The sequence below is a fragment of the Brienomyrus brachyistius genome, chromosome 3, assembly GCF_023856365.1.
Source record: "Brienomyrus brachyistius isolate T26 chromosome 3, BBRACH_0.4, whole genome shotgun sequence".
Taxonomy (NCBI): domain Eukaryota; kingdom Metazoa; phylum Chordata; class Actinopteri; order Osteoglossiformes; family Mormyridae; genus Brienomyrus; species Brienomyrus brachyistius.
The window spans coordinates 8878686-8906005 of record NC_064535.1 but is presented as its reverse complement, the minus strand read 5'-3'; the positions used below and the strand labels follow the sequence as shown (position 1 = coordinate 8906005).

The following is a 27320-nucleotide window of genomic DNA, read 5'->3' as shown; positions in this document are numbered from 1 at the left end:
GTACTTTGCTTTTCGATTACAATTTTTTTTTCTTAATCATTTTGCCTTGACTGCTTGGTTTTTGCATCCGTGAATTGTGTCTACCTTCAGTACGACATTGAATTGGCACATTAATTTCCCCTTGCGTCATAAATTTGTTTTATTTGTTGGTGCTTCCTGAGTGAAGAAAGCATTTTTTCCCCAATGTAAAACAGACGTGATATGAAAATGTTTTGTTTGCCTCTGACGCCCCCACCGTACAGCTTGCGGTGTTTTTGTTTTATTTTATTTATTTATTTTTTTGATGCCACACTGAGTCTGCGCCCCGCAGGAACGCGCTCCGTCCGACGAGCTCTGCGGGAACGCGCTCCGTCCACCGCGCTGTTATCGTTGCCTCTCAAGTTGTTGATTCCAGTCGAGGAAAGACGGCTGACTTTGTTCTAGTCTTGTGAAAGGATTTTTTGGGGGCTTACATACAAAAAAAGCGTTGTGATTTGCAAGGAGAGACGCGTTTACGGGCTGGAATTGTATTACGGGATTATTATTATTTTATCCTAAAAGCTTACTTAAAGTCGGAAGGCGCCTTTTTCCCCCTTTCCGTCTCCGCTCGCGTCGCTGGGCCGAAACTCGGGGCTGTGGATGCCCACCGAGTCCGCCGGAGAGCACGCTAGCCTCGGCTATGACGGCCAGCGGCGCTCGCTACGTCCGGATAATTGGCGAATATAGACTTATTTTTTAATTACGGTTAAACATGGCTGGTAGTTACTGTATGGTCCGATTTACTAGTTAACCGCTTGTGTTTTTTTTCCTACAACAGATTTAATTGCTTGACTGGCAGGATATTAGAATAATAGTTAATGGTGGCATTGATTTGCTTAGTATATATATTTTTTGATATCCGGTCCTGTCTATCCAAAGCTATATAAATGTAGTCTATAGCTAATAGTTTTGTGTTTCTTTTATTGAATGACTGGCGAGCTACCTAGCTGGTCATATAGCATATTAGTCGGGTTTTTTTTTTTTTAATAAATAAAGGAAGTCGCTGATCCGATCGTCCGCAGATAGTTACTTGGCAGGAAAGAAGCAATGTCGTTTTTTAATTTTCGCAAGATATTTAAGCTGGGGGCAGACAAGAAGAAGAAGCAGTATGAGCACGTCCACAGAGACGTTAATCCGGAGGATATTTGGGAAATCATCGGCGAGCTGGGCGATGGAGCCTTCGGGAAAGTGTACAAGGTGAAGTTTATTCTAAGGGCCTTTTGTCATTGTGGTAAACTCAGCCCAAAAGGCGTTTCTTAAAAAAGAATTAATTTGTAAAATGCCAATCTAAATGTGTTACCCTGGGTTAAGTCAACCTTACTGTGGACCATGATGTTTCCATTTTTATTTACGGTACTAATTTAATGCTTTAGTGTGTGATGATCTGTTTTTGACAGTTAAATGGAGTAAAGATAATTTATTAAGCAATGCAGTTATACAATTTGAAATACATAATGTAACTCCAGCTATACCAGTCATTCATTTTTCATTGCTTCCCTAAATACTTAAGCATGTTTTGATTCGTGACTCTCATGATGTAAATATTATTCTATAATTTTGAGTTTGGGCCTCATTTTATATTGCTATTACTGCCTTAGGTTTGTTAAGACTTCAGTAAAGTCCAACAGGGTTCTGGCCTTGAGTTGGCACACAAGCAACAAAGGTGGTTCATCGGTGCTGAATCTGTGGCAAAAGAACTCAGTTTTAGTAAATAAAGTCATTGATGGATGAAAATAGTAATACTGAAGCTAAATCATCACTGTTATAATGCTTGTTGGCACACCATGTACTCTAAGATTAAGCTTAATAACTTTGACCAGACCTACATCAAAGTGATCTGTGTATGTTACTGTGCTCGTAGCATGACTGCTGATGGTGTAAGAGATTCCAGTGGAGAATCTTGGTAACTCTGCAAACCTGGTGGTTAGAACGTAAGTAAGGGATCAGATGCCCAGAATGATGGTGAGATGACTGTTGTGGAAAGGTATTGGTTGTTGCAGCTGTGCGGTTGAGCGAGCTTCGTAAGGTATCCGTACTGATACGGTGATGATACCAGGGCAACTTTTCGAGCAATATCGCCGGGCAACTGCCAACCTGGTGAGCCAAAGGACAACTCCTCTGGATCACTGAAAAATGTTGCCCACTGCCAGTTAAAGTTTTTCAAATAGAAATCTGCTGCCCAAGCAACACTGGTCAGCAACATTGCTGGCAACGATGTGTAAAAAGTTGCCCTGCGAATCGTCGCCTTTAGACTTGAGAGGATTCTACTGTTTAACTTGAACCAAAAGAATACAGGCAAGGTGAATGTCTTTGAAACATTGTGGGATGATAGAGCCAGTGACCTAAGCAAGTGAAGGGCGGATTTGCTGTTTTGGAAGAGAGAGACACATTCTCTCCCTATTTGTGCGGTAAATTTGCAGGATGCCTCATCTAGCCTGAAACTCCCAAGATATATAAACGATATATACAATCTAGATATTCTTATATATAAAAGCTTGTGAGGTTAGCAGCAAATGCATTATCAACTGAAGCCAAAAATTCAAATTTCCATGGGCCATTGCTAGTTTTGTCCCCTCAATTAGATGTTTTCGAATGTACCACTGTTTAAAGTTATCAATTAGTGGAAATGAGAATTGTAGATACTGGCCCATCCATAATGGGCTATTGTACAGATCATAGAGAGTTTTTCAACTCTTTGCATTCGGAGTGGGGTGCTGGGGGATGGGTCACATCACCGGCAGTGGCTTCACTGTTACTGCTTGCTTCAGCACATTTAATCACACCTTTCCAATGTGCTTGCCAGGCCCACATGCTTTGAGTAGCACGTCCTGACATCAGCTAGGTGGGGCTTGCCAAAGCGTATCTAGTGAGAGTCACTTGGCTAGTGGACAGGAGGAGGGTTGTGGGCGGTGCTTTAGAGCGAAGGGTACAAATTCAGAGTCACCTATTCTGAGCAAAGCCAAACAGGTTAAAGACCGGAATGGCAGCAGATAGTCTTACCCTAGACGAGTCATGGACCACTGGGAGCCTTGTGGTGTAGTTGCCCTTCAGAAGATAGTCTGTCGAGCCTGTTTATACATTAGTCATGCATCTGACATCATAGGAAACACATTTTGTTCACTTTCCAATAGGTGCGTCAAATCCAGCAGGCAATATATTTGGCCACTGAATTCGTAGACTGTCATTATGTCTGATATTTAACCTTAAACGTCATAGAAACTCTATCATACCGACCCAAGCGAGTGCCACGACTGTAAATGTTGTAAGAGAAGAGAAAGTGCCACTTGCCTCTAGCTTCCCTCTCCACTGCCTTGTCAAGTAGGTGTGACAGAACTCTGCAGCAGGAGACCTGTATCACCTCTTCTGGGTAGCATATGGCATGATGCTTGGAAGACATTGAACACTGTGGTTGGAAATTTCTCCAAGCTGCTTTGTTTATTTTCTGGGCACCTCCATTTTGACATATTTATCAATCGCACCCAAAGCAGCCTCAGGACTGAGACACAGTCTTAGAGGTATGTTAGTTCTGCTTTTGTAAATGCTATCTTAGTGATGTCTTAACATTCCTGTTGTGCAACGTAAGATTACATACATTACTGCAGTGCTCCATGGCGGCATTAGTGCTAAGTTCATTTTCAGAGGTTCTCCAGTACTTGCAGTTTGTTACTGAAAGGCACGGCTTCTTGCAACTTTATTATTTCATTTAGTCCTTTTTCTCAGTGCTGCAGCCATGTTTTAAATCGGTTTGCAGGGAAACAGAAACATTTGCGAGTGTTTTAAAGAATGTATTAACCTCAGTCTACTTTACAACTCAAGGTTGCCGTATGGTAGGATGATAACCATGTTATATATATATATATAATGATCATGCTAGCCTGCGTGTTGCAGCTGATTTGAGGTTCTTCTGTTGGTCTGAATGGTTATTTGTTCATTGTTTTATTTGAAACAATTAACCCATTTTATAAGCTTGCGGTTTTGCTGGAGAAATTCAGGTTTTAAGTTAGAATTGCTTGCCCGTAATCCCAGTGCCTGCCACAGCCGAGAGTCGCACTGTCAGCTCACTGCTCCTCATGGTGGTATTCAGCAGCAGAACAGAGAAAACATGCTCGACCGGCTGAAGATTGGCCAGTCACTGTCAGCATGCTCATCTCTGCTCTGGTCGATTGACATGGAAACACAGAAGAGCATGAGACCATGACATCAGTGCATTCAGGGCCAGCTGAAGGGTCACACATCAACATTTTTAGATGTCTGTATGATAGAGGGACAGGTATGTCAGAAATATGCTTAGAATAGCATAGTTTATGGGGTTTCTTAGTCAATGCGAACAGTAGTTCTGTGCAGAGTTTAGAATGAATCGTACTGGCAGTGGAGTTTTTTTGCCTTTCTCGCTGATCCCCAGTCAGTTGCAGGGCTAAAAATGGTGCTGCCATGGTTTTAGTTTTATGACTCTTGGGCTGGTGTATTCTGCATTATGAAATGACTGGGATGTTTTGTTCAGCCACATAAGTAGTGTTTTGCTAAAGCAGTTCAGAAGAAATTGTATCTGTGAATTAGGAATTGCTGTGTTAGATGTCTCTATTGATAAGTCAGTCCATTATTCTTTTTTATGTTGTTTCTTTTGAGCTGAATCTGCAGCTAGGCTGTGGTACAAGTTTGTGTTTCAGGCCATAATTATGTCATTTGACTGAAAGACGCATCACAAAACCTGACTGGTTTGAAAAACTGACTGGCCCAAGAAATCAGAGACACACCCACAGTCCTTCCTGAAACATGAGCCAGAGTTAAGTGTTTGATTCTGGGTCAGAGCCAAAACCTGTTTGCCAGTGGCAGAGCCGGCTTGTAGTCCCTGTATGGCGACTGGGAGCGGGACACAGTGAGGCGTGGGGCCGTTCAATATAAGTGACGTCCGCTTATGTAAATAGAAGTGTGACAGCGCTAGATTCCATCCAAACTCGCCCGCCCCCAGCCCTCCCTGCTTAAACCCGAGCTTAGCCCAAAATAGCTGCACCGTCCCCCTACTCCCTCCCCCAGCCCTGCAAGGAAGTCAGAAGCTGAGCAAACCTTGTCTGTTGCCCAGCTGCCCAGTTCCTCCCCTGCTACTCATCCAGGAAGCCCTCGTGTTCACAGGAAGCACCTTTCTGTTGTGTTTTTGTTTGATTACATTACATGGTAGGATTGTTAAACACTTAGTGTCTCAATAAGCAGAGGCTTATGTTGGGATACTGCTTTGCCCAGGTTCTTTCTTTCCCCCTGTGGTGGCTCTGTAAAAATGATGCAAACTACCTTGACATTTGAGCATTAAGTTAGAGTGTAGAGCAATATGAAAGGTCCTAGGAGTGGTAGGGAAATGCTGGTCTCACCCCCTCGACTTTCATCCTTCCTGAAACCATTTTCCCTCGTCCGGTCACTGCCCTGCTTCTGGGGGAAGTGTTGTAATGGAGGGAATGCCGGACCAGGCTGGCACCAACTCGTGTAGGGCGTGTTTTTCTGATCTCTGGTAGGCCCACGCCTGGCCTCACCTCATCTGACTCACCACGTTTCCGGCCATCAGCTACATGCCACAGATTACATTGCTTTTACCACTTTTGCAAGAGTCTGTGTTGTGATGGAAAACCATTAATAAAAATGCATTGCTAATTTCTGGAATTGACAGGCTCCTAATTTCACGTGCTTGTTCTGTTTCTCAGTGTGCCTCACGTTGTTATGTCAGCCCAACATTCTCAGTCTTAGCATCGACGCTCTTCTCCCCGCCTCTGTGCTCCAGGCCCAGAATAAAGAGACGGGTATCCTGGCTGCCGCCAAGGTCATCAGCACGGCGACTGACGAGGAGCTGGAGGATTACATGGTGGAGATAGAAATCCTCGCCTCCTGCGATCATCATCACATTGTGAAACTGCTGGATGCCTTCTACTATGATACCAAACTGTGGGTGTGTGATTTTCTCTGGGATTCCTGCATTGTGTGCCATGTGGGTGTGGCTCTCCCCATGGGCGTGGCTAAAGGAAATCACAAAGTAGTTGGCAGGGTATTGTACAGCATGATTGTTCTTAACATGCTTCATTTCCCTCTTTAATTTGGTGATTGATTATGTAATACTTTCAAGCAATGGACTCAAAGACGGCTTTAAAGTATAACAACATTATTGCATTATCGTTGTTCATTATTGATGAGGCGCAACAGGATAAAGCTGCACGCACTCTAAGTATAACGTCAAGGTTTCTGTCAGCATGATATGGCCATGCTGCTGAGATTTCACGTATGTCCCCTGAGCAGAGCCAGCTGCCTGCAGCGTCATGCTAGATATCCGATTCTACAATGGACAGAAAGCCCAGTCCCTCTTTTAAGGATGGTCTCCAACTGCCTTTCCCTGCTTGGAAAGTCCTTCAGCATCTCACACTGTACTGATGGTCTTCCAGCAGCTAGCTAATTCTAAAAACTCAAGTAGTTGAGGTTGATCCCTGGAGCCTCTGTAAACAACGCGATTAAATAAATTGTGTGTATTTGGTCACCTGGGATTCATGATTTCTTCTGAGAGGCTGCAGATCAGATTAGCTCCTCAAATAGTTTGGTGACACCGACGATAGATGCCGCCCTGATAAAACACACAAACCTTTATCTCTTTGAATGATACATTTCTGAGTTGTATTGAGCTGTTTCCTAGTGGGTTGCTTCACTTTGCATGGGAGATTATGGCGGCGCTGCTCCTGAATGCATTGTTCTTTCACTCTGCAGATTCTGATAGAGTTCTGTGCAGGGGGAGCCGTCGATGCCGTGATGCTGGGTAGGTGCTATTTTTATTCACACTGAGAGAAAGGCGTAGGAATGTAAATGCATGACTCACTAGGTAATGTTGACAGACTGACCTTTCTACAAAGTACTGCGTGTTTGTTTTAGTTACTTCCTTCATAAAGACTCTCAGAGGACTTATTAGTCCTGTGAGCAACGGCGTGTTCTTCACGCTGCCATTGTGTGGTACCTCAGTGCAATTAAGCAGCAGAACCTCCATATTCTGTGATTGTTTCCTCTGTGCTGCCTGTCTCTGTACCCGGGGGGCTCTTCTGTTAGTTTGGCCAAATCATAGACTGCAGAATAAGGAGTGGACAGAGATATTGTTGTGTGTGCGTCTGATTCCAGAGCTGGAGAGACCCCTGACTGAGCCCCAGATCCGGGTGGTTTGCAGGCAGACCCTCGAAGCGCTGATTTACCTGCACGAGAACAAGGTGATTCACAGGGACCTGAAAGCTGGTAACATCCTTCTCTCTCTGGACGGGGACGTCAAGCTGGGTAAGCACCACTGCCTGTCATGATTTGAGGGCCAAGGAGTTCTGTTCTTATGCTTTAACAGAATGACTGTCAACAGAGATGTGTGTGGCTCAATAGGTTAGCATGCTGCGCCCATAATCAGAAGGTCACTGGTTCAAATCCCAGGCTCAGCAGACTGATGTCACCATTGGGCCTTTGAGCAAGGCGCTTATCCAATCGAATCGCTCCAGTGAATGTTTGACCCCGCTTTCTCGATTGTATGACGCTTTGTCAAATAAATAAATGTAAATGTACTGTGTTTAATAATGCTTTAGTTTTAAAGTCATTTTATTTAGCTTGCAAGATCAGGTTGGCATAGTGATGTAAATGGGCACTGAATTACTATGGTCTTAAAGAAGGGCTGAGAGAATAGCACGTTTGTTGTAGCTTGAGCACAGGGGCTACCTGAGTGTGCTAATGTTTTACCAGTGTACACGTAGGGAGTGGCCACCTGACTCATAGAGAGAACGTTAGGCTTAGTTAGGTCTGAGTAAGGGGCTGTTGACTGCCCCACCCAGCAGTCATACTTTGGCCCTAAGCCAGTGCTTTCTACCCTCAGCTGACTTTGGTGTGTCAGCCAAGAACACAAAGACTCTTCAGAGAAGAGATTCCTTCATTGGGACCCCATACTGGTGAGTAACATACTCAACTGTCTTTCTGCCTGCTGACTTCCTCCTGTCTGTCTTGCGTTCTGCACTGTCTTTGTGTTTGTGCAGTTTATCAGCTTCCTGTAGAAACTGCATCCTCTGAGGTCACTTCCTGTCTCCCGTGCCCCGCAGGATGGCCCCCGAAGTGGTCATGTGCGAGACCTCTAAGGACCGACCCTATGACTTCAAGGCAGACATCTGGTCCCTGGGCGTCACGCTGATTGAGCTGGCGCAGATAGAGCCCCCCAACCACGAGATGAACCCCATGAGAGTCCTGCTGAAAATAGCCAAATCCGAACCCCCTACTTTGATGCATCCATCGCATTGGTGAGGGATAGAGTCTCACCGGACCTCGAAGTACTTTAATGTCAATGCAGGTTATTTGGTCCCTTCTTGTTAAAACTTTCCATTTTGCATTCGGCAGGTCTCCGGAGTTCAGCGACTTCCTGCGGAAGGCGCTGGATAAAAACGTGGACAACAGGTGGAGCAGCGTCCAGCTCCTGCAGGTGGGTGGTAAGCCTTGGTCCATGGACAGAGCCTCGCAACCGAGCTTCATCAGTGGGTCTTTGCTTAAAGCTGTGCCTTATTGCTGGGAGTAGAACAAGAGCTGAAGTCTGTTCGATTAGCATGTATGTGAAAGCGGCAGTAAAGTAAGAAGCATAGCGGGGAATAAAACTAGTTTGCCATTTTCGACGTCTGTATCTGCTATGCAGCCTGCATAAAGTAAGAAAGCAAGAACTGGGCAAAGTCACAATCTTGTGCCATTAACTTTTTAGCTAGTTAATCAGTGAAATACCCATTGGCCGCACTAGTTGAAGCTTGTAGATTTATGCATAGGCGGGCATGCTGGTGTCTGTAAAAATGACTGTGCGTTAGTAATGTAAGTAAGGATGCTTAAAGTATACAGACAACAAAAGCTGATGATGCCGCTAGCTGTAGTGGAACAATTAGCAGTGCCGAATCCCTCGAGGCTGGTTCTAAGCAGGCTGTGGCCTGGGTTGATGGGCATGTGTGGGATGTGTATCCATGACTGCTTTTTCGGACTGATTGCCGGCCTCCCTACGCAGCACCCTTTTGTTGCGACCGTGATGGACAGCAGGCCTCTTCGGGAGCTGATAGCAGAAGCCAAAGCAGAGGTCACGGAGGAAATTGAGGAATCGAAAGAGGAAGAGGAAGATGAGGAGCCTGAGGCACAGCTGGTGAGGGTTATTTGAATGGAATTACCTTTTGACTGCTTGCTAGTATGCAAATCATATCTGCAGTTTTGTCCTACCAGAAGTTTATCATCAACCACACAAATGGCCGTGTACCCATGTTCATGTGAATCTTCTCTGCACAGCAGCTGGGGCCTGGACATCAGCGAGCTCTATCAGATGCCAGCTTCGGCAGTTCGGAGGATGAGAAGCTGTCTCAGACGACCTCCGTCTTGGAGTCGGTGTCGGAGAAGGCGGAGCCGGAAAGCTCGGACGACAAGGCCAGCGGCAAGCTCTCAGACGAGGGCATTGGAAGCAGCGAGTCTGACAAGATGGAGAACGATAAGCTCAGTGAGGTCCATGTCCCGGAGACCAGCAGTAAAGAGGAACCAGCAAAAGAGGGCCTTCCAGTCGTGACTGAACCCATTCCTGAGATCAGGCTTGAACTCGTGCCTGAGATCAAGCCAGAACCCATTCCTGAAGTCAGACCAGAACCTGAGCCTGAGCTCAGTCCTGAACCTGTAACCGAACCTAAACCTGATCCTGACCTAAGACCTGAACCTCTGCCTGAGCTCAGGCCTGAACCTATAGCAACTTCTGAAAGCCCAGAGAAAGCCCCCGAATCTCCAGAACAAGCCTCAACAATGGACACCAGGCAGGAGGCAGCACCAGCACCTTTAGAGCAACCTAAAAAGGCTCAGGATCAAAATCAAGAGGCGGACGCTCCGAAGGAGGCCCAAGGCACTGGAGATGATACAGCTGCACCCATGGAGCAACAAGAGCCAAAGACGGCGCCGAGCTCATCCCCTCAGACGGAGGCCCAGGCAGACAAGGCTGGGCCCAAACAGGCCAACGGCGAGAAGGAGAAAGACTCCGATTCTGGGAGCAGCTATGCAGCGGATAACAGCAGCATCGACCTGAACCTCTCCATCTCCAGCTTCCTTACTAAGAACAAGGAAACTGGCTCAGTTTCCATTCAGGTAAGCATACTGTGCCATAAAGCGGACTGCGGATAGATTACCGAAACCCTTAATGATGGCCCACCTCTCCAGGACATGAAGCGGCAGAAGAAGACTCTAAAGAAGACCCGTAAGTTCCTGGTGGACGGCGTGGAGGTCAGCGTGACCACGTCAAAGATCGTCACAGACAATGACACCAAAAATGAAGAAATGCGATTCTTAAGGTACGGATGTATCTTCCTGTTATATTTCGAAGTGGCACCCATGTTTTCAAATTGGCAGTATTTGGTTGTATTTTTCTGTGTCATTCCCTAAATTTTATGATGCTATAATGGTGTTTGGACAATAAAATATAGGCTGACAGGTCTAAGCCACCAGTTTTTAATGCACCTTAGAGTAAATGACTCTGAGGCCGTTAAGTCATATCAGATATTGCAATATCAAGAGAAGTGTCCAGCATATCAGTATTTTCTCAAATTTTTGTCTGTCCAGAATAGCCCCCTTTTGCTTCGATGACGGCACTGCAGACTCTTGCCATTCTTTCGATCAGCTTCCAGATGTAGCCACCTGGAATGCTTCTCCAGCAGCCCTGAAGGAGTTTCCACAAGTTTTTTGGCACAAGTCGGCTGCTTTGCTCTTCCTGTTTGACCAAACTCATCCCAAAGCGCCACTCCATATCTTACCTTGTTTACCAGATACCTCGTGGTGAACTTAGGGTTGGAAAACAAATGATTTTCAGGATGTGTGTCCAGTCTTTTGACTGGTACTATATGAACATGAGACACAGCCAAACCACACACCTGCACTGGTTCCCCTCACCCCCCCCCCCCCCAACAGGCGGCAGGAGCTGCGCGAGCTGCGTCTGCTACAGAAGGAGGAGCAAAGGGCCCAGCAGCAGCTGAGTGACAAGCTGCTGCAGCAGAGGGATGTCATTTACCGCCGCTTCGAGCAGGAGATGACGGTGAGCAGCCAGGCCGCAGACGAGGGCCGGCCAGTGGGGAAGCCCAAGAAGCTGAATGACGGCACTGCTAATGAGCCGGAATGTTCCATTGCAGCTTACAATACTGTAGTGTAGGGGGGTACCAATATTTTTCACCCAAAAGAGTGATTTGTTGTCTACCTGGGACCGCAAACCCAAAATATATAATGTAATACCATCATAATATAAAAGAGATCAACAAAAAAACTGAATTTAAAGAGTGCAAACAATATTCTTCATTTATTTTCTTTAAAAAAAAAATGGTTCTAATTTTATAATTTGTATTGCTGTTAATGACAATTAATACGCCTCTCTACAAACCCCTCCTCCATCCTTCAAAGAACAAAACAAACACAGTGGAACATCTGACATAATGATGAAAAACCATCCATCCATCCATCCGTTTTCTGAAACCGCTGTTCAGGGTCGCGGGGGGTCCGGAGCCTATCCCATCCCGGAAGCCGTGAGCACATGGCAGGGAATAACCCAGGATGGGGCACTAACCTATCACAGGGCGCACTCACCTTAGACACACATGCACACCTATGGGCGAATTGGTAACTCCTCAGTGTGCTTTGGAATTGTGGGGTAGGAAACCCGGATTAACGGGAGTATAACCTCCTCACCTCCCTACCCATCCATACTAAAGGAACAGAAGTCCTTTTCGGACGAAACCTAATGACTTTATTTAGGGACTAACACAGGTATGTTCATGAAGGCTCTCATACCAAGTCCAACAAATTCGAATTGCCATGACCTGTCACTCTCCTGTTTGGAGAGAGTTCGAGTTCTGCAAAACAGTTACCAATAGGATTTCAGTTTTTGCAGAAACAGACCAATAGAAAGTATCCAATACGTACCCATCACAACTGCAACCCATTTTGGGTCACAACCCATAGTTTGTAAACCTCTGCTGTAGTGTGTTCTCCTTTTGAAGGAAGGTCCTGACTGTCAGAATTATAAAAAAAAATACCCAACTGTTACAACACCCTGGCCGAATTCCCATTTCTGCTATGTAATTCTCTCTAAGTATATTGATTGGCTTAATAATTCATGCATATCCCTTATGTAATGCATTATTAATGGGCCCGGCGATGCCTTCGCACCAGGCTAAGAAGCGGCAGTATGATCAGGATATCGAGAGCCTGGAGAAGCAGCAGAAACAGACAGTGGAGCGTCTGGAGCAGGATCATACCACACGGCTGCGCGATGAGGCCAAGCGCATCAAGGGCGAGCAGGACAAGGAGCTGGCCAAGTTCCAGAGCACCATGAAGAACCGCAGGAAAGAGGTTGGAAGGGGGGGTTTCATTCGGGTGCCGGGCGCCTTCATGGTGAACAGCTTGCTGTTGGTCTGTGCACCTCTGTCACTAATGGCCATTGGCTTGGAGGGAGATCAAGGTGGAGGGGCTTGTGTGTCAATGACGTGCTTAACAGGAGGGGAGCTTGTGGTGCTGAGATCGGTCCCGGCTTTGTGGTGATTTCGTGCTCCTGTGGGGAGGGGTGCAGGCTGTCGCATTAAAGCCCCCCTCCCCCTCCCCACACCTGGCTGGACTTTACTCCTCCTGAGTTGTGGCATTGGAACTGCAAGTCTAGCGTGTATGACTTGCAACAACGTCTACCCATGACTCATGCAGAATAATCTGTCCCATGCCTTGTGCTCTCTACCTGGAGTGCTCTGCTCCATGCTATTGGCTCTTTCATCGGCATGAGTGTGGGGTAAGACGTTGTCATCGAAAGATCTTCAGCACTTCGACTTTGGGGGCGGGTACTTGCAGCCCCGTGAGCAAATCGTCTTCTTCCTTTGGGGCCTTCATTTCCTCAAAGGCATTTAAAGGTCCACTGGCCAGTTTTTTAAGCACTGGTGGTCCTGCCCCTTGGTCCATAGGTGCCAAATGGGAGGAGGTGGACCTTTAAAACATCGGAACCATGAAATCACGCATGGGTGTTCCAACACTAATGGGTGCCGCTTCTTTTGGGAGCTAACTCCGTACTGGAGGCTCACCAGTTTGTTCCCTCGGACAAAGATAGGCTTTGTGTTCACCCCAATTCATGTGCCTGCCAACACTAGGTGAAAGAAGAAGTGAACGTTTCTCCCAAACATTTGAGAAAAGGGCTCATGAAACGCTTAAAAGAGGACCTATTGGTCACGCAGCAGCAACAGGTAACTTGGTGGCCGCTGTCCACACGCACGTCTTTCTTGTCTTGAAACCTTCAGTCATTCTTGCGCACTTTAAGCCAGTACTTCAATTTCTTTCCCCTTCCTCCAGTTCTGTTCTTGACTTGTATCATAATTAGTTAACCTGAGTCTCAGCCATCTGTACAGTGCTCTCTTATCAGACCTTAGGTGTAGTTAACCATGTTACTTCTGCTTTACCTGCTCAACCCTGTTTCTAATTGACAAATTCAGTGCAGAGCTTCAGACCTTAAAAAATTCTCCTCTTCATGCAGAGGTGTCATTTTTGTACTTATCGCTATTACTTTATTTATGAATTCCATCCATCCATCCATTTTCCAAACCGCTTATCCTACTGGGTCGCGGGGGGTCCAGAGCCTATCCCGGAAGCAATGGGCACGAGGCAGGGAACAACCCAGGACGGGGGGCCAGCCCATCGCAGGGCACACTCACACACCAGTCACTCACACATGCACACCTACGGGCAATTTAGCAACTCCAATTAGCCTCATCATGTTTTTGGACTGTGGGGGGGAAACCGGAGTACCTGGAGGAAACCCCACAATGACATGAGGAGAACATGCAAACTCCGCACACATGTGACCCAAGCGGAGACTCGAACCCGGGCCGCAGAGGTGTGAGGCAACAGTGCTAACACCATGCCGCCCCTATTTATTAATTATTTTGCCTAAATGATTCGTTTTATTTTTTTAATCTCATTTCATTCCTTTGTAAGAGGATGTGGAGCAGTTCCTCAGCATGTTAACATTCACTCAATGTCGTAGAAATTTCCACCAAGCAATAAATTTTGCACTGGGCCCCAAACCATTTAATGTTTGCGTTCCGCTCAGCATTAACCAAAGGTCCACATCTCTGAGCATTTTCAGTAATAGTTTTATAGGTTTGCTTTCCTGGACCCACTTTGGTTTCCTTCCACTGTCCACTTGTAGTACTTTAACCCTCTGGGGTCTGGGGGTAGGAAACACACTTTGACTGACTGGGGTCACACGTTGACATGGTCAAACGTTTCATTCAGCATCATAAACTTAATTCATGGCAAATTATTTGTTATATATTTGTTTTGGCATTAAACTCATCTTAATCTTAGTGTACTTTGGAAATATGTCAGATTTATGTGAAGTTTGTAATTTGACATCAAAGTATAGACATTGCAAAATCCAGTTTGGAACACTTGCAGAAACATTATAAAAGTATATTATAAGCGATGGTGGAAGTTTGTTTTGATCCCAGATATCTGTTCACCAAAGTCTTGGCTACATGAAGATGACTAAATGGTGTAGTTGCAACATTAAATAAATAAGAAAAAACCTAACTCATGTCACTATTTCTGGTCTCCTCCCATTGAATATGTAAGAGCTCTCATGTGTATGCGTGACCCATTGACACCTGGTCACATCCCCCCCCCCTGGATCTGGATCGCGTTTCACCATTGCGTCGTTCATCCAATCACCATGCGAATGCGGATTTGAATATGCGGAGATGCAGCTATTTCAAATGCGAATAACGATATTCAGGTGAGGGCGACACTACACGCCCCCGATGCAGGTAAAACAAAGAAAGGTGACATGGTTTTTGCCGATTTTAACCTAATTTTAAAAACTTTAATACTTTCGACAGTTGACGTTTTGAAAAGAAGACAGATTATGGATTTAGTCAGTGTTTTTTTTACGTTTCTACAAGATTTCAGCGAGATATAAACTGAAATACACAAGAAAGATGCCGTCGACCCCAGAGGGTTAAGATGGGTAGATGTTTACAGTTTGTTCACCCTCCTGCCATTTCCTTTAATGACGTGTCCAATGCAAGGAGGACTTCAAAAAGACCATCAAGAAAAATGCAGAGGCGTCCTCGTTTTCTACCTGATTTGTTTTGTCTTTTATAAACGCTTTATGTTCCTATAAATGATTCCGCCATACTTGAAATGTGTTCAGCTGATTCAAATGAACATACCACTGTAGCATTTATCATGTAAGCTTTCAAATATTGTAGAAGTAACTAACAATCGTTTCAGGAAATGGGACTTCTTTATATTAACCAAAGTTTTGAGGTAGATTCCAAACGGAAGTAGTGGCCAATGTCGTGTATTTTTGTATGCAATCCAATGTCCTCAAAAGGGATAAAAATGTATTTTCTTTAAACTCTTCTCTACCAGCTTTCATTTTAAAATATAACTTTTGAAGTGTTTTTTTTTTTTTTTAGTTTTTTTTTTTTTTTTTAAGGAATACTACATAACTATTAGCTAAAAAAAGATATGTACTTTTGTTCAACATCCAATCTGAGAGTGTAATTAGCTGGAAGCTCAAGATGACAGTTGACACGTTCACTGGCAGTGCAGTGTGGAGTACTTCTGGCTTGTCAGAGTTTCTCACATCTGAAATATTCAGCCTGTCAAAGGCATACGATCTTCAGACAATTGTCACTGCCGAAGCATTGTTGACTCTCAAATAAGGGAATTTTTTTTTGGGGGGGGGGGGGGGGGTGTCTGGCTCGACGGGTTAGAACACTGTGGCTGCGATCACAAGGTCACCAGTTCAGATCGCAGCACCGGAAGAGCGATTTCATTGTCGGTGAGCAGTGGACCTCAATACGCAGTAGTTCCAAGTATGGCCTGACCCCAGTTTCTGAAAAATGTGCGTCGCTTTGAGTAAAGACGTCTTCTAAGTAAATAAAAAATTATTTAAAAGTATATGATGTAAAACCTCTGCTTAGACTTCTCTGTGCCCAGAAAGGACGTGACTTTAGTTCGTGTTCTGGCTATTTCTTTTGTGTTCTCCAAAGGGGGGAGGGGGGGGGGGGGGCTGTGGTTTTACATCCACATAGCGTAACCTGCTTCCTGCTGCTCCATGGCCAGCATGCTCACTTTGCGCGCCAAGCTGAGGAAATGATTAGACGCGAGCCTGACGCAGCACTTTTGTTTCCTGCTTTGGTTTTGATACGATATGGTCGTGCTCAGCGTACTGTGCCGCTGTCTTTCATACATTAAAGAAAAGCGCACGGTGTCTGTAGAGTGACTCAGCGCTGCTGTCCCTCTCGCTTACCACACTGCTGTTTTCCTGCTTCCCAAAAAGCGAAGAATGGGCAGCTTATCACTGGAGCAGGACACCTGAGTATTTCTATACTGGGCCCTGTGTTTATATAAATACATGCATGTGATACCTGTTAAATTAAGAACATGCAGTGATCCTTCCAGTAAATGATTGGGGGAAGCTTGAATTACTCTAAATATCAAGATGATTACTAGTGTAAATTTGAATTGCCTGCAGGTCTGTGTTTAACAGTCTCACATTGATAGTGTTTAAAAAAGGTTTGTTTTCCATGTTGGTGAAGCTATAAATTTAGCTTATTTCAGGTTTTATTTGTGGCGTTTACTGTTCTGATTTCTGTGTGTTTGTACATAGTTTTGCTTGTTGGACTGCAGCGTGTTGGATTGTGTGTGTCGTCGTACGTGTGCATCATGTGGTTTACGGCCTTCGCCTGGTTAAGTGCACCATGCACTATATGCTGACTTGTGCTGTTTTGTGCACGTCCAGGAACAAGAGTTCCTGCAGAAGCAGCAGCAGGAGCTGGATGGCGCCCTGAAGAAGATCATCCAGCAGCACAAGCACGAGGTCGCCACCATCGAGCGGGATTGCCTCAACAGCAAGCAGCAGCTCATGAGAGGTCCGAGCTCGGGGCTGTGTCCTCCACAGTCCCAGAATTCACTTCTGTGTGCCACTGCATGCTCGTTGTTATAGGATGTTTTTGTGCAGCTCAGCGGCTGGTGTTGATGCGCATCCTGTCTCCTCAGCTCGCGAAGCTGCCATATGGGAGCTGGAAGAGCGCCACCTGCAGGACAAACACCAGCTGCTAAAGCAGCAGCTCAAAGACCAGTATTTCATGCAGAGACACCAGCTGCTGAAGAGACATGAAAAGGTGAGGTGACAGTCCAGCCGTCCCGCTGGGTCCTCGGTAGCCCCCCCCCGGCTCCAGTGTCTTCGTTTGACACCGTGCTCTCTGTATGCGTGTCCCGCAGGAGATGGAACAGATGCAGAGGTATAACCAACGGCTGCAGGAGGAGATCAAGATCCGGCAAGCCCAGGAGAAGGCCCGGCTGCCCAAGATCCAACGCAGCGATGCCAAGACTCGCATGGCGATGTTCAAGAAGAGCCTCCGCATTGCCTCCAGCGGGACCCCGGAGCAGGACAGGGAGAAGATCAAACAGGTGATGTTCTGTGATCCACTGGTCATTCCCTCTACTGTCACTTTAGGGCAGTGTTTCCCAGCCCGGTCCTCAGGGACCCACAGTCGGACCATGTTTTTGCTCCCTCCCAGCTTCCTGTCAGACAGTCCTCATTTTTGCTCCCTTGTGGACTGTCTGTCGAGATTGGGAAACGCTGCTTTAGGGGATGCAAAAATGTCTTTAAAAAAAAAAACAGATCCTTTTATCCAGAATGATGGAAAAAGCAAGAAAGCAGGGTTTGCCAGTCCCAGTAGCCAATGGGGAAGGCCCACCAGTGACATCATTCTGCTCTTACTATAGGGACTCTAAAACAATGCTCATTCATACGCCAACTGCAAGCACCCATTCAGAGATCCTGCGAAGTACTTAGGGTCATGTGACTGAGAATGAAGATGCTCATTAACGTCACGGATTTGTGTCTGGGGCAGTTCTCCGTCCAGGAGGACAAGAGGCAGAAGAACGAGCGGCTGCAGCAGATGCAGAAGCACGACAATCAGATGAGGGACCTGCAGACGCAGTGCGAGAGCAACGTGCGGGAGCTGCAGCAGCTACAGGTGCGTGGCGCGGTAGAAAGCATCCGCGGTGTAACAGCACAGTGCACCGCCGGCTGTGGGAGACGGGGGCTAACTGGCCGTCTGGACCCATTACAGAATGAGAAGTGCCACCTTCTGATCGAGCATGAGACCCAGAAGCTGAAGGAGCTGGATGAGGAACACAGCCAGGAGCTGAAGGAATGGAGGGAAAAACTACGGCCGAGGAAGAAGGTATGACGGCCCAGAATGCACTCTTCCGCGTCTCAAGGGAGGAATCGGAACTGAAACACAGGCGGCTCTTCCCGTAAATCTTGTTTTAATCCATCCTCTGACAGAGGTGTTAAGTAACGAAGCACAAATACTTTCACTTCGCTACATTTCAGAGCTAAATGAAGTCTTTTTACGGCGATACGTACCAGAATTGCCGTTCAATATTTAAACTTTATCAGTAATCAAGGGTAACTGCATTAGAGCCACCACTGAAATAACGATGATTGCGTTGGACGAGGAATTTCATCAGCTCATTCACCACTTATAAGAGGTCTAAAAGTAGCAGCCCGCCAAACGTTTGTAATTCATTACTAAATCTTGCCCGTAGATAAATATTTTATTTTCCACCAAATAAAAATGCCGTTCCATTAATCTGTACCCGCAGCAACTTTCACCAATTTCTCTGAATAAACTGACTTAACTGAAACAGTTTGTGTTGACGTTTATAACAGGGTGTTTGGTAAGACTCCCTCCTGCCGGCCTTAAGATTTTTCCGTGATGCCTTCTATGGAAAAATAAGCTATAAAGTTAAAGGAAACCGCACATCGCCCTGTAATGATGCTGTAATTAAGTCATTCGCTTTTTGCGTCTCATCTTTCTGGGTCTGCAGACCCTGGAGGAGGAGTTTGCCCGCAAGATGCAGGAGCAGGAAGTCTTCTTCAAGATGGGCGGGGATTCCGAATGCCTTAATCCCTCAGCACAAAGCCGGATTTCCAAATTCTACCAGATCCCTAATGTCCCCTCCTCTGGTCTGTAGCCCTGTGCCAACCTCACAGAGCTGGACACAGAGAGCAACGTACCGTCATCTCTGCCTTCATCCCCCCCGACGACAATCTCTATTACCTCTACGATGTCTTCTTTCCACTCTGCTCCTCAGTGCTGTATGACTCGAACTCAGCCACCCGAAGCCTCAGTTTTTTTTTTTTTATTTTAAATCATGGCTTTATTGGAATTTAGATTTAGATTAGAATGTGGAGTCCTGTATAGCTTATCCTCTGTAGTATTTAAAAAAAACGAATTGGAATTGTTTTAGGAGGTCTATATTTTTGGCCATTTTTCCTCTCCCATTTTTTAACGCTTTAAAGCTCTGGCATCAATATTGATGATTATTGAGAAATTCAGTGACTGCCGTTTTAAATATTTTTTTTTTATTTGTCTGCAACAGTCTCTTTCAGTCTTTTTTTTTTTTCCCCTCTTGCTTCGCTACTCTGTTTTCACATCAGGTTCATTTGCACTAGAATCTGCTGGATGTTTTGCGTCGGCGCCACAAAGGAAAATAATAATAATGTATATTTAGCACATGAGCTGATGCTTGAATTTTAAAGGCAAGGCTTCAGAAGGCTGCATTTCTGTAGTATGCAGTGGAATGCTCACGTAAACGTTGGTGAAGCAGGCATTCCGGATGGGATGAATGGGATGAGGATCAATATATTGGTTGGAGATGCTGGATCGATGGTGCTAGCGCTGCTGGTAGCCTGAGGAGAGCTCTCATCCACAGTGACTGCTTCCTCAGTACAATTTTTACTTGATGTGCAACTATCGTGTGTGTGTGTGTGTGTGTGTGTGTGTGTGTGTGTGTGTGTGTGTACATATCACCTAAGGTTTCCGTGGGTTAGTTTCAAGTGAAATCCCTTCTTTGGTTTTTCATTTTTGTTTGTTTTAATTGTCTTATTATTTATCTGATTCTTATGCAGTAAAGTCTTCGTTGCAGTGGTCAGTGGTGTAAGCATACAAACAAACCCTCAGGTTCATAAACCTTTATTCATGCCATTGCACTGTTTCATTGATACCAGAGAATATGCAGTAATGAACTGATGTTTACTCTAAGAGGGCAGAATTCTGGCCTTGGTCAGATTTTAGCTTCTAGCAATTGTGTTTGTAAGCCACTACATCCGGTGTCTGTTTTAGATGTTCCAGCGACAAATTTGTTGATTGTTTTGAGCGGCACTGCATGTTTCCGAATTTTTATATTACTGTAACTATGTGTACATGCAATTTAATATTTCTTAGTTACGACTGGGTAATACTGTAATGCTTATGAAATTGTATGGAAAGTTATTTTAATTCTCACATCGTGTGTGGTAGACAGAGGGATACTCAATTGGGAGGATATTTTAATGGATGTTTAAAGAAAAAATCCCCACGAAGTTCTCGGCATAATACCACAAGAATCACGAAAAACTGTTCTGTGGATGTAAACGTGAGACTGTGACCAAGGACAGTGGAGTAGCAGAGGGTACAACACTGCAGAAGAGCCGCTGGAGTTCCTACCATTCGTTAGCTGTGAGCGATCCATACTCGCGCACGACAACACTGCATGCCCCCACGCAGCAACAAACACGGGCCCACAAAGGAAAGATCTAGATGCAAGTACACAGCTAAGAGGGAAAGGATCGTAAGAACAGAAAGAAAATGTCTGTAGTTCATCTTTTTTAAAAGGGGGGGGGAGTTGTGTCCATTTACAGAACTTATAAAACTCTTGTTCACTTTCAGAGAGGATAGATTTGAACATTTTCAAAAGAATGACCCTTTAGAACATATTGATTTTTAAAAGTGGATTTATTTCATGGATTTATTTTTAAAACAACTCTGTAGATCAACATCGTTGTAAATAAACCATGTCACTGTTTATCATGATTCCAGTGCATGACTGTCCAGCCTTGTGAAAGGTCACAGAGACTGTGATGAATGAGCCTTCGCCTGTTATTTTTGACACAATGTAGCCTGAATTTTTTTGTAATATATTGCCAACATTGGTATATTGTACAGAATGCTGCTTCCATGTTAAATCTTTTTTTGATGTCAGTGGAAGATATTTTAAATTAGACAATGCGTATCAAAATAAACCAACTTAAAAGACAATCATTTTATTTAAACAAAAATATTCCAGCAATGTTAATTATTACATAAATTTCTGGGGTAGTATGAAATTTAAGTGCTAGTGAGAGTAAAACAACCCTCTAGTTTTTAATTTTGAATTAGACCATATTTTAGTTCAGGGGTTTTCAGTGTACAAAAAAGCTCGCAAATTGTGTTTTATAAAAAGTACAAAAATACAAAAGCGCACTCCCAACTAAAATAAAAATCTGCCACTACTGAAGAGTTTCAAATGTACTCCTCTACTGTAACTTGCAAAAAGGAAAGCAATAGCTGATCTACCGTGTACGAATCACATGGGCTGGCAAATTCAGTAACTGCAAAATGATCATCAAAACGGAATCATTTCAGAAAAAAAAAAAATCTTTGTATTTTGCTCATTTATATGGTTTAAGCTGATTTATTGGCACGCGAGAAAAGATGCTTTATTCACCAGTTACGTAGGAATTCTTTAGTTTTCACATGTCCCACCTTTTTCTCCTAGTAGAGCTACATGTATATGAGTGTGAATGAAGCCTGGGATCAGACATTTATTTGGCAGCTTAGAGCTGTTTTTTTGTGGGGATGGTGGTTTAGACTTTGCACAAGGACCTAGCAGTCATGCAAGTACTTCGCCAAATAAAGAATTTGAACCTATGCCCTTCTGATGACAGACCAAAAGCCTAACCTGTGGCACTACACATCAATTGGGTCCTATGGGGAGAGCTGGCATTGGACTCCCCTGTATTAATTTGTTTTGTGTTTCCAGGATAAGCTCTGGACCCCCACAGCCCAGAAATGGACGTGCGGTATAGAGAAGGAATCGATTAATTAGCGTTGTAAAAATGTATGTTTTGACGCTACTTTTGGGGTTTAAAACTTAAATTTCCCCTTTTTTTGTCCAAGTGACTTGTACAAGCAAATATATATGGCTGTGTAGGTAAGAAGCGCACCGCTAATTCGATACTTTTTCTAGCTCTACCCAGGCACTATAATTCTATGTTAAATGCTATTGTGCAGATAGCGTGATGAATGGCTTCTCGCCTTCTCTTGTGCCGTTACACCCCCAAGCTCCTCCTCTTCCGACGCCCAACCAACATTGGCTCTCCTGCAAGCAGAAAAATCTCAAAACATCCATCCCTCGCAGTCCAGCTCGGTTACATTTAGGGTTCAGGAAGAGTGTGGGAGCCACAGATGTGATTAAAAAAGAACAACAGTTAGCGAAACTGTCCTGAGGAAAGGGGGTGGATGTGAAGGTAATATTTTTAGTGAAGTATCGTGCTTTTTTTCCCCCCATCCAAATAGAAATTCTAAGGGAAGATGTAATTTGGTGAGAACCTGAAAGGGCTTGAGGATGTGATGAACTGTGCCTTGTGATAGGATGACTCATTGACTTCACTGGTAATGGAGGAAGCTGATAACGCCGGATAACTAGATTTTGCCTCAATATCCACTTTCTGATGACTTACCCTTTTCACCCTTCTCTCCCCTGGGGCCGTCACGGCCTGGTTGCCCCAGGGCTCCCACTTCACCTACAATCAAAAACAGAAATAAATGTAAATAAGTGCCAGCTGTAGCATAATCTACTCAAAAAATGCCGTCATTTGCTCTCTTTTGGTTTGAGTGGTGCTGCTAGCTATTTCAGACGCTGAAATTCTGTACCTGTGTCACCTTTCAGTCCAGGATATCCTCTCTCCCCCTTTGGTCCAGGTAGGCCGGGTGGGCCAACAATGGCACCATGTGCTGTTAGTAAATCCAAACAAATTGCGCAGCGTTATTTCAGAATATTCTACACGAAAGCCCCTCTAACACCTTCACAGACATGCCTTTAGGCTTCACATATGCTTATAGAAATACACTGATTTCAGTCGGACATTTTTTACTCACTTCTGAAGAAGTCCATGAGATCAGCCGTCACGTTGCCATGGTACCCAATGATGCGGCTGTATCCCGGAGCGCCACGGGGGCCGGGGGGGCCAGGGGGACCCTGGACATCCCATCGCTCCAACCCATGACCGTCTGGAATCAGGCCCCGCAGTAGACCCTGATCTGGAGGTGGAGATCATTTTCAGCCCTCGACTCAACAGCCCTGGAAATGGATCTACACTTTCTAGCAGACACTTACTCTTGATATACTCAGCCACTTTCGCAGCCATATTTGAGTAGTCTGCTGTTTCCAGCCATCTTTCGTTGTAGCCGTATCCTGTGTTGCCATTCTGGCCCAGTCTCCGCTCACTATCTAGATGGTACCCGCGGTCACCATTTTGACTGTATGCGCGGTCACTTCCCTGACCATGGCTGCTCTGGTCGGTCGTCCGCAGGATGTAGCTGCTATCCCCGCGTTCCCCCTTCTCTCCCCGAGGACCAGGAGGGCCGGGTGGTCCTGTGATGGAGCGACGTACACTCTCATCTAAACAAAAACACATTAGAAGATGAATTAGCTACATTAAAGCAGACCATACCATGACATTATATATGAGTAGGGGGAGGACTCACTGCTGAAGTACTGCTGTAAAAAGGTATGCACCCATTCCTGCTGAGAGTTTCCAGTGTATGACACCAATCCTCTGGAGTCCCCAGGAGGCCCCTGAGGGCCCATCGGTCCTGGGGGGCCAGGGGGTCCAGGTGGTCCACTAAATCCAGAATCTGTGATGCAGCAAAAAAAGGTTTTATTGGTATGTTCTTTTCCCTTGATTAAATGTATTAACAGCTAGTGTTGTTTGAATACATGATATGACTAGACCAACATTATAATACTCTCTTAGTCTTCTTATCAACTTGTATCCTTCCTCTATAAGAGTGTTTCCCAATTCAGTCCTCGGAGATCCACAGTCGGTCCATGTTATGAGCCTCATCATGACATCTTACATTTCGATAATCTGCGTAGCGGCATTGCTACTTTGTGCATCTACTTGCAGTACGTGAACGAGGCAATGCACAACCCAGAAGTAGGAGCATCTATGAAAATCGATTCTGTCTTTACAGATCAGTGCATTGAAATGATTTGATTCATGATACTCCAATGCACCTTTGCATGCCTACTGTCTACCTACCCTGCAAATAGTGTCTGATATCCTCCAGTCTATAGCCAGAGCTATGGGATCCACCACTGGCCAGGCCGGGAGGTCCAGGCGGCCCAGGAGGTCCAGGTCGACCTGGAGGCCCCGGCTGTGACACGTACTCCACTCTTTCTAATGCTGTAAATGGAAACAAATTTTAACTATTGAGAAGTATGACACAAAAAAGAGGTCAGTCATAGCACATAAGCAGGGAAGCTATAAGAAACTACCAAGAAGGACAAGAGGAATGTAACAAATAGAAGTGGACAAAAATATTTTGGAAAATTAAAATACAACAGGACAGACATTGGAGTAAAGAGCAGTCCAGCGGAACGAGCTCTTACAGGGCAGGTGGGAAGATACCGGCCCAGGAGGTCCAGGAGGGCCAGGGGGTCCAGGAACTCCAACCATCCCACGTTCTGACCACACAGAAACATTTACATAGCGGCAGCATGTGAGCGATAGTATGCTACATAGCATATCAAACTTCAACCACAAAACATAAAGCATCATAATTTCAGTGACATGCTTGGTTTCAGACTGCATGAGCCTAGCATGCATTTCTGTGACTTCTTGAGGTATAAATCAGTGAATTCTTCTTGCATCTACTGAGCAAAAATTTACCATTCATGATTCCAAGGATTCGAGTAGCCACCTCCTGCATATTTAGTGAGGTCTGAAGAACTCCTGGCGGTCCAGGAGGACCAGCTGGACCAATCAGGTACTGTCGCACTTCCTCCCCTGCATAAGACCATAAAATATCATACACACAGTAATTCTACACTGTTTTTCACAATCAGTAAACATAATATCGCTTTTGGACTATGGTCATCATTTGTTACTATACTGATACTTGGTGCCATATCATTTAAATCCTTTGTCTTCATCTTGCCACTGCTAGAAGGAAGAGCATGCTACCATTTTCTCAAATGGATGGAGTGCTTTTCATTACCACACTTTAACTGTCTTGTTTCAGTCACATTATAAAGCTCAGTGCTTTCTCAATGTGAGACAGGGGGCCTGATAGTAAAATGCAGTGAAACCCAGTACTCACTCTGCATCAGTGAGATGATGTCACTGACAGACACAGACCCAGGGGGACCAGCTGGACCTGGAGCTCCAATCACAGCGCCCGTACCTAAGAGCCCCACCCACATTTATAATGAGTGTGAACTTCTCATAGCCACAGTTAACAGGTAATAATTTTAGCCTGCCAACTGCCAAGAAAGACTCTTTAGGTATCCTGCGTTTTGCTCTTTTCTTGGGAATAAGTATGATGTTGACAACTACTCACGCTGGATGTAGGCAACCACTCGGGAGGCCAAGTCCTCCACAGAATAAGCTCCCAAAGCACTGGCACCAGGAGGCCCGGGGGGCCCCTGAGGGCCAACAAGGTACTGCCTGAGGGCATCACCTACAAACAGACACAGTAATGGGATCACTGTGGAGCTTCTTCCATCTGGAAATGGCTTAGATATAGCAGTGAGACCACCCAAAGAGATGCTACACCCCAGAAGAGTGCTACCTACTCTGCATGTACTCCAAAATGTACTGGCGAAGTTCTTCCTTCGATGACCCATCACCTGCCCGACCTGGGGTCCCAGGAGGGCCGGGGGGGCCAGGTAGCCCTTGGCTGATTCTTGAGTTACCACCTGGAAGTGTTACACAGAATGCTTACTGCAAACAGATGGAGGGCATGAGAACCAAACAAGCAAAAATGTAGGGCAACTACTAGGATCTGAGGGAAAAATACAGGCAGTTCAGATGATATACAAGCAGTTCAGATGATATACAGGCAGTTCAGATGATATACAGGCAGTTCAGATGATATACAGGCAGTTCAGTGTCTGTTGTCAAAATGCTTATTACTGACCTGCTAAGTAAATTCCTGATCAATAGTAAATCAAAGGACTGGCAGTTATGAAGGTTTTTTCTATACCGCGGAGTTTAATGTATTGTTTTATTGAAGTAAAAATTTGGCAAGTTACCTCACTTATCGTTTCTCAAGAATGAATTTGACGCTAATGAAAATGCATTCTGATATCTGCATGACTAGAGCTCCAGACTGGGTCTTACCTCTGGAAGCACCAGGGATGCCCGGAGCACCTGGCACTCCGGCTTCGCCTGGGAATCCGAGAAACACGACACAACGAAATAGGCACAGTTACAACGCAATTACACAGGGACACAATTACAACAGAATTACACAATTGCAATTTAATTACAATTACATCAATCAAATACCCATGAACTCTACTGCTCATATCGCTGCTTTGTCAGAGCCCAGGAAGAGAGACAGAACCCAGAATATCTGAGGGAATGCAGTTTACCTTTTGGTCCCTCTCTCCCTGGGGGTCCAGGTGGCCCTGTAGCACCAGGGGGGCCCATTGGTCCTGGGGAGCCAGCAAGACCTAAACTCAAGAACATAATTAACAGTAGTAAGTGTTGCTAACCATTACATAGTTGCTTCATATAGTCATTAGCATCATTACTGACCACTTGTGTTTGTTATTTATATATTACAAAATTTACTTTTCCGTTCAATACTAATGTCCGGCATTGTGGATTGAGATTAAATGTTATTATACGGCGTCAAATGGTTTTGAATGTTACTGTGGGAGTATTGAAAATGAATGCTATCACCTACTCACCTCTTCCATGATCTCCAAGGCTTGCTGATGATCCAGGCAGGCCTGGTTGGCCTGGTTCACCTGTGAAATGACAAGAACATGCAGAAAATGATGCATTACACTGCTTCCGCCACTCAGCTCATAGTTTAGTACTTTGACACACCAGCATAGTCCACATGCAACCTACACACCAGCATAGTCCACACGCAACCTACACACCAGCATAGTCCACACGCAACCTACACACCAGTGCCGACCGCATATATAGATTCACAAGTATGATTCAAAGGCAGCTGTCTTGCAAACAGACTCTCTAATCTGGCTGCAGCAGATGCATTAATCTTTTATATCTGATTGTTAACTATGAATACATATATAAGACTATTTTGTTGAAAAAAAACACCTTACCCTGATATCCTCTTGGACCCTGAATACCTGTAATTGTAAATATACAGTAC

General features: G+C 45.0%; 2 protein-coding genes across 6 annotated transcripts in view; one reads left to right on the top strand and one right to left on the bottom strand.

Moving 5' to 3' along the window:
• The first annotated feature begins 343 nt into the window (after window positions 1-343).
• Window positions 344-20946, top strand: LOC125738085 (serine/threonine-protein kinase 10-like). Of its 4 annotated transcripts, none has more exons than XM_049006648.1 (19): window positions 344-1215; window positions 5786-5950; window positions 6754-6802; window positions 7156-7305; window positions 7883-7955; window positions 8103-8297; window positions 8395-8476; window positions 9038-9169; window positions 9310-10143; window positions 10216-10346; window positions 10960-11083; window positions 12211-12390; window positions 13170-13262; window positions 16826-16955; window positions 17083-17207; window positions 17308-17496; window positions 17943-18068; window positions 18165-18278; window positions 18928-20946. In XM_049006648.1, exons 1-19 carry the CDS (start codon window positions 1066-1068, stop codon window positions 19072-19074), a joined length of 3189 nt encoding a protein of 1062 aa, XP_048862605.1. In that variant the 5' UTR covers window positions 344-1065; the 3' UTR covers window positions 19075-20946. The 4 variants fall into 4 exon arrangements, with proteins under 4 accessions (XP_048862605.1, XP_048862606.1, XP_048862608.1 ...); XM_049006649.1 differs by having other exon boundaries at window positions 345-1215; window positions 9313-10143; XM_049006651.1 differs by lacking the exon at window positions 13170-13262 and having other exon boundaries at window positions 345-1215; window positions 9313-10143.
• The window catches only part of col17a1b (collagen, type XVII, alpha 1b), a 24068-nt gene continuing 17605 nt past the window's right edge, over window positions 20858-27320 (bottom strand). For both annotated transcript variants that reach the window (XM_049006645.1, XM_049006646.1), the window contains 16 exons: window positions 27271-27297; window positions 26884-26943; window positions 26563-26643; window positions 26309-26356; window positions 25762-25884; window positions 25527-25646; window positions 25287-25370; window positions 24857-24973; window positions 24577-24651; window positions 24227-24370; window positions 23670-23819; window positions 23299-23583; window positions 23061-23222; window positions 22836-22916; window positions 22643-22705; window positions 20858-22281 (listed from right to left, as the gene is read on the bottom strand). In XM_049006645.1, coding sequence (XP_048862602.1) covers window positions 22232-22281; window positions 22643-22705; window positions 22836-22916; window positions 23061-23222; window positions 23299-23583; window positions 23670-23819; window positions 24227-24370; window positions 24577-24651; window positions 24857-24973; window positions 25287-25370; window positions 25527-25646; window positions 25762-25884; window positions 26309-26356; window positions 26563-26643; window positions 26884-26943; window positions 27271-27297 — 1670 coding nt within the window. In that variant the 3' untranslated portion in view covers window positions 20858-22231. The remainder of the gene's footprint in view (window positions 22282-22642; window positions 22706-22835; window positions 22917-23060; window positions 23223-23298; window positions 23584-23669; window positions 23820-24226; window positions 24371-24576; window positions 24652-24856; window positions 24974-25286; window positions 25371-25526; window positions 25647-25761; window positions 25885-26308; window positions 26357-26562; window positions 26644-26883; window positions 26944-27270; window positions 27298-27320) is intronic.

What these genes read in the sequence shown, in the direction of transcription:
- LOC125738085 (XM_049006648.1), top strand. Translation starts at nt 1,066, where the DNA reads ATGTCGTTTTTTAATTTTCGCAAGATATTTAAGCTGGGGGCAGACAAG. An exon ending in GCTTCGAGCAGGAGATGACG is followed by an intron (nt 11,084 to 12,210) that starts GTGAGCAGCCAG and finishes CCTTCGCACCAG; the next exon opens with GCTAAGAAGCGGCAGTATGA. An exon ending in TGCTGAAGAGACATGAAAAG is followed by an intron (nt 17,208 to 17,307) that starts GTGAGGTGACAG and finishes CGTGTCCCGCAG; the next exon opens with GAGATGGAACAGATGCAGAG.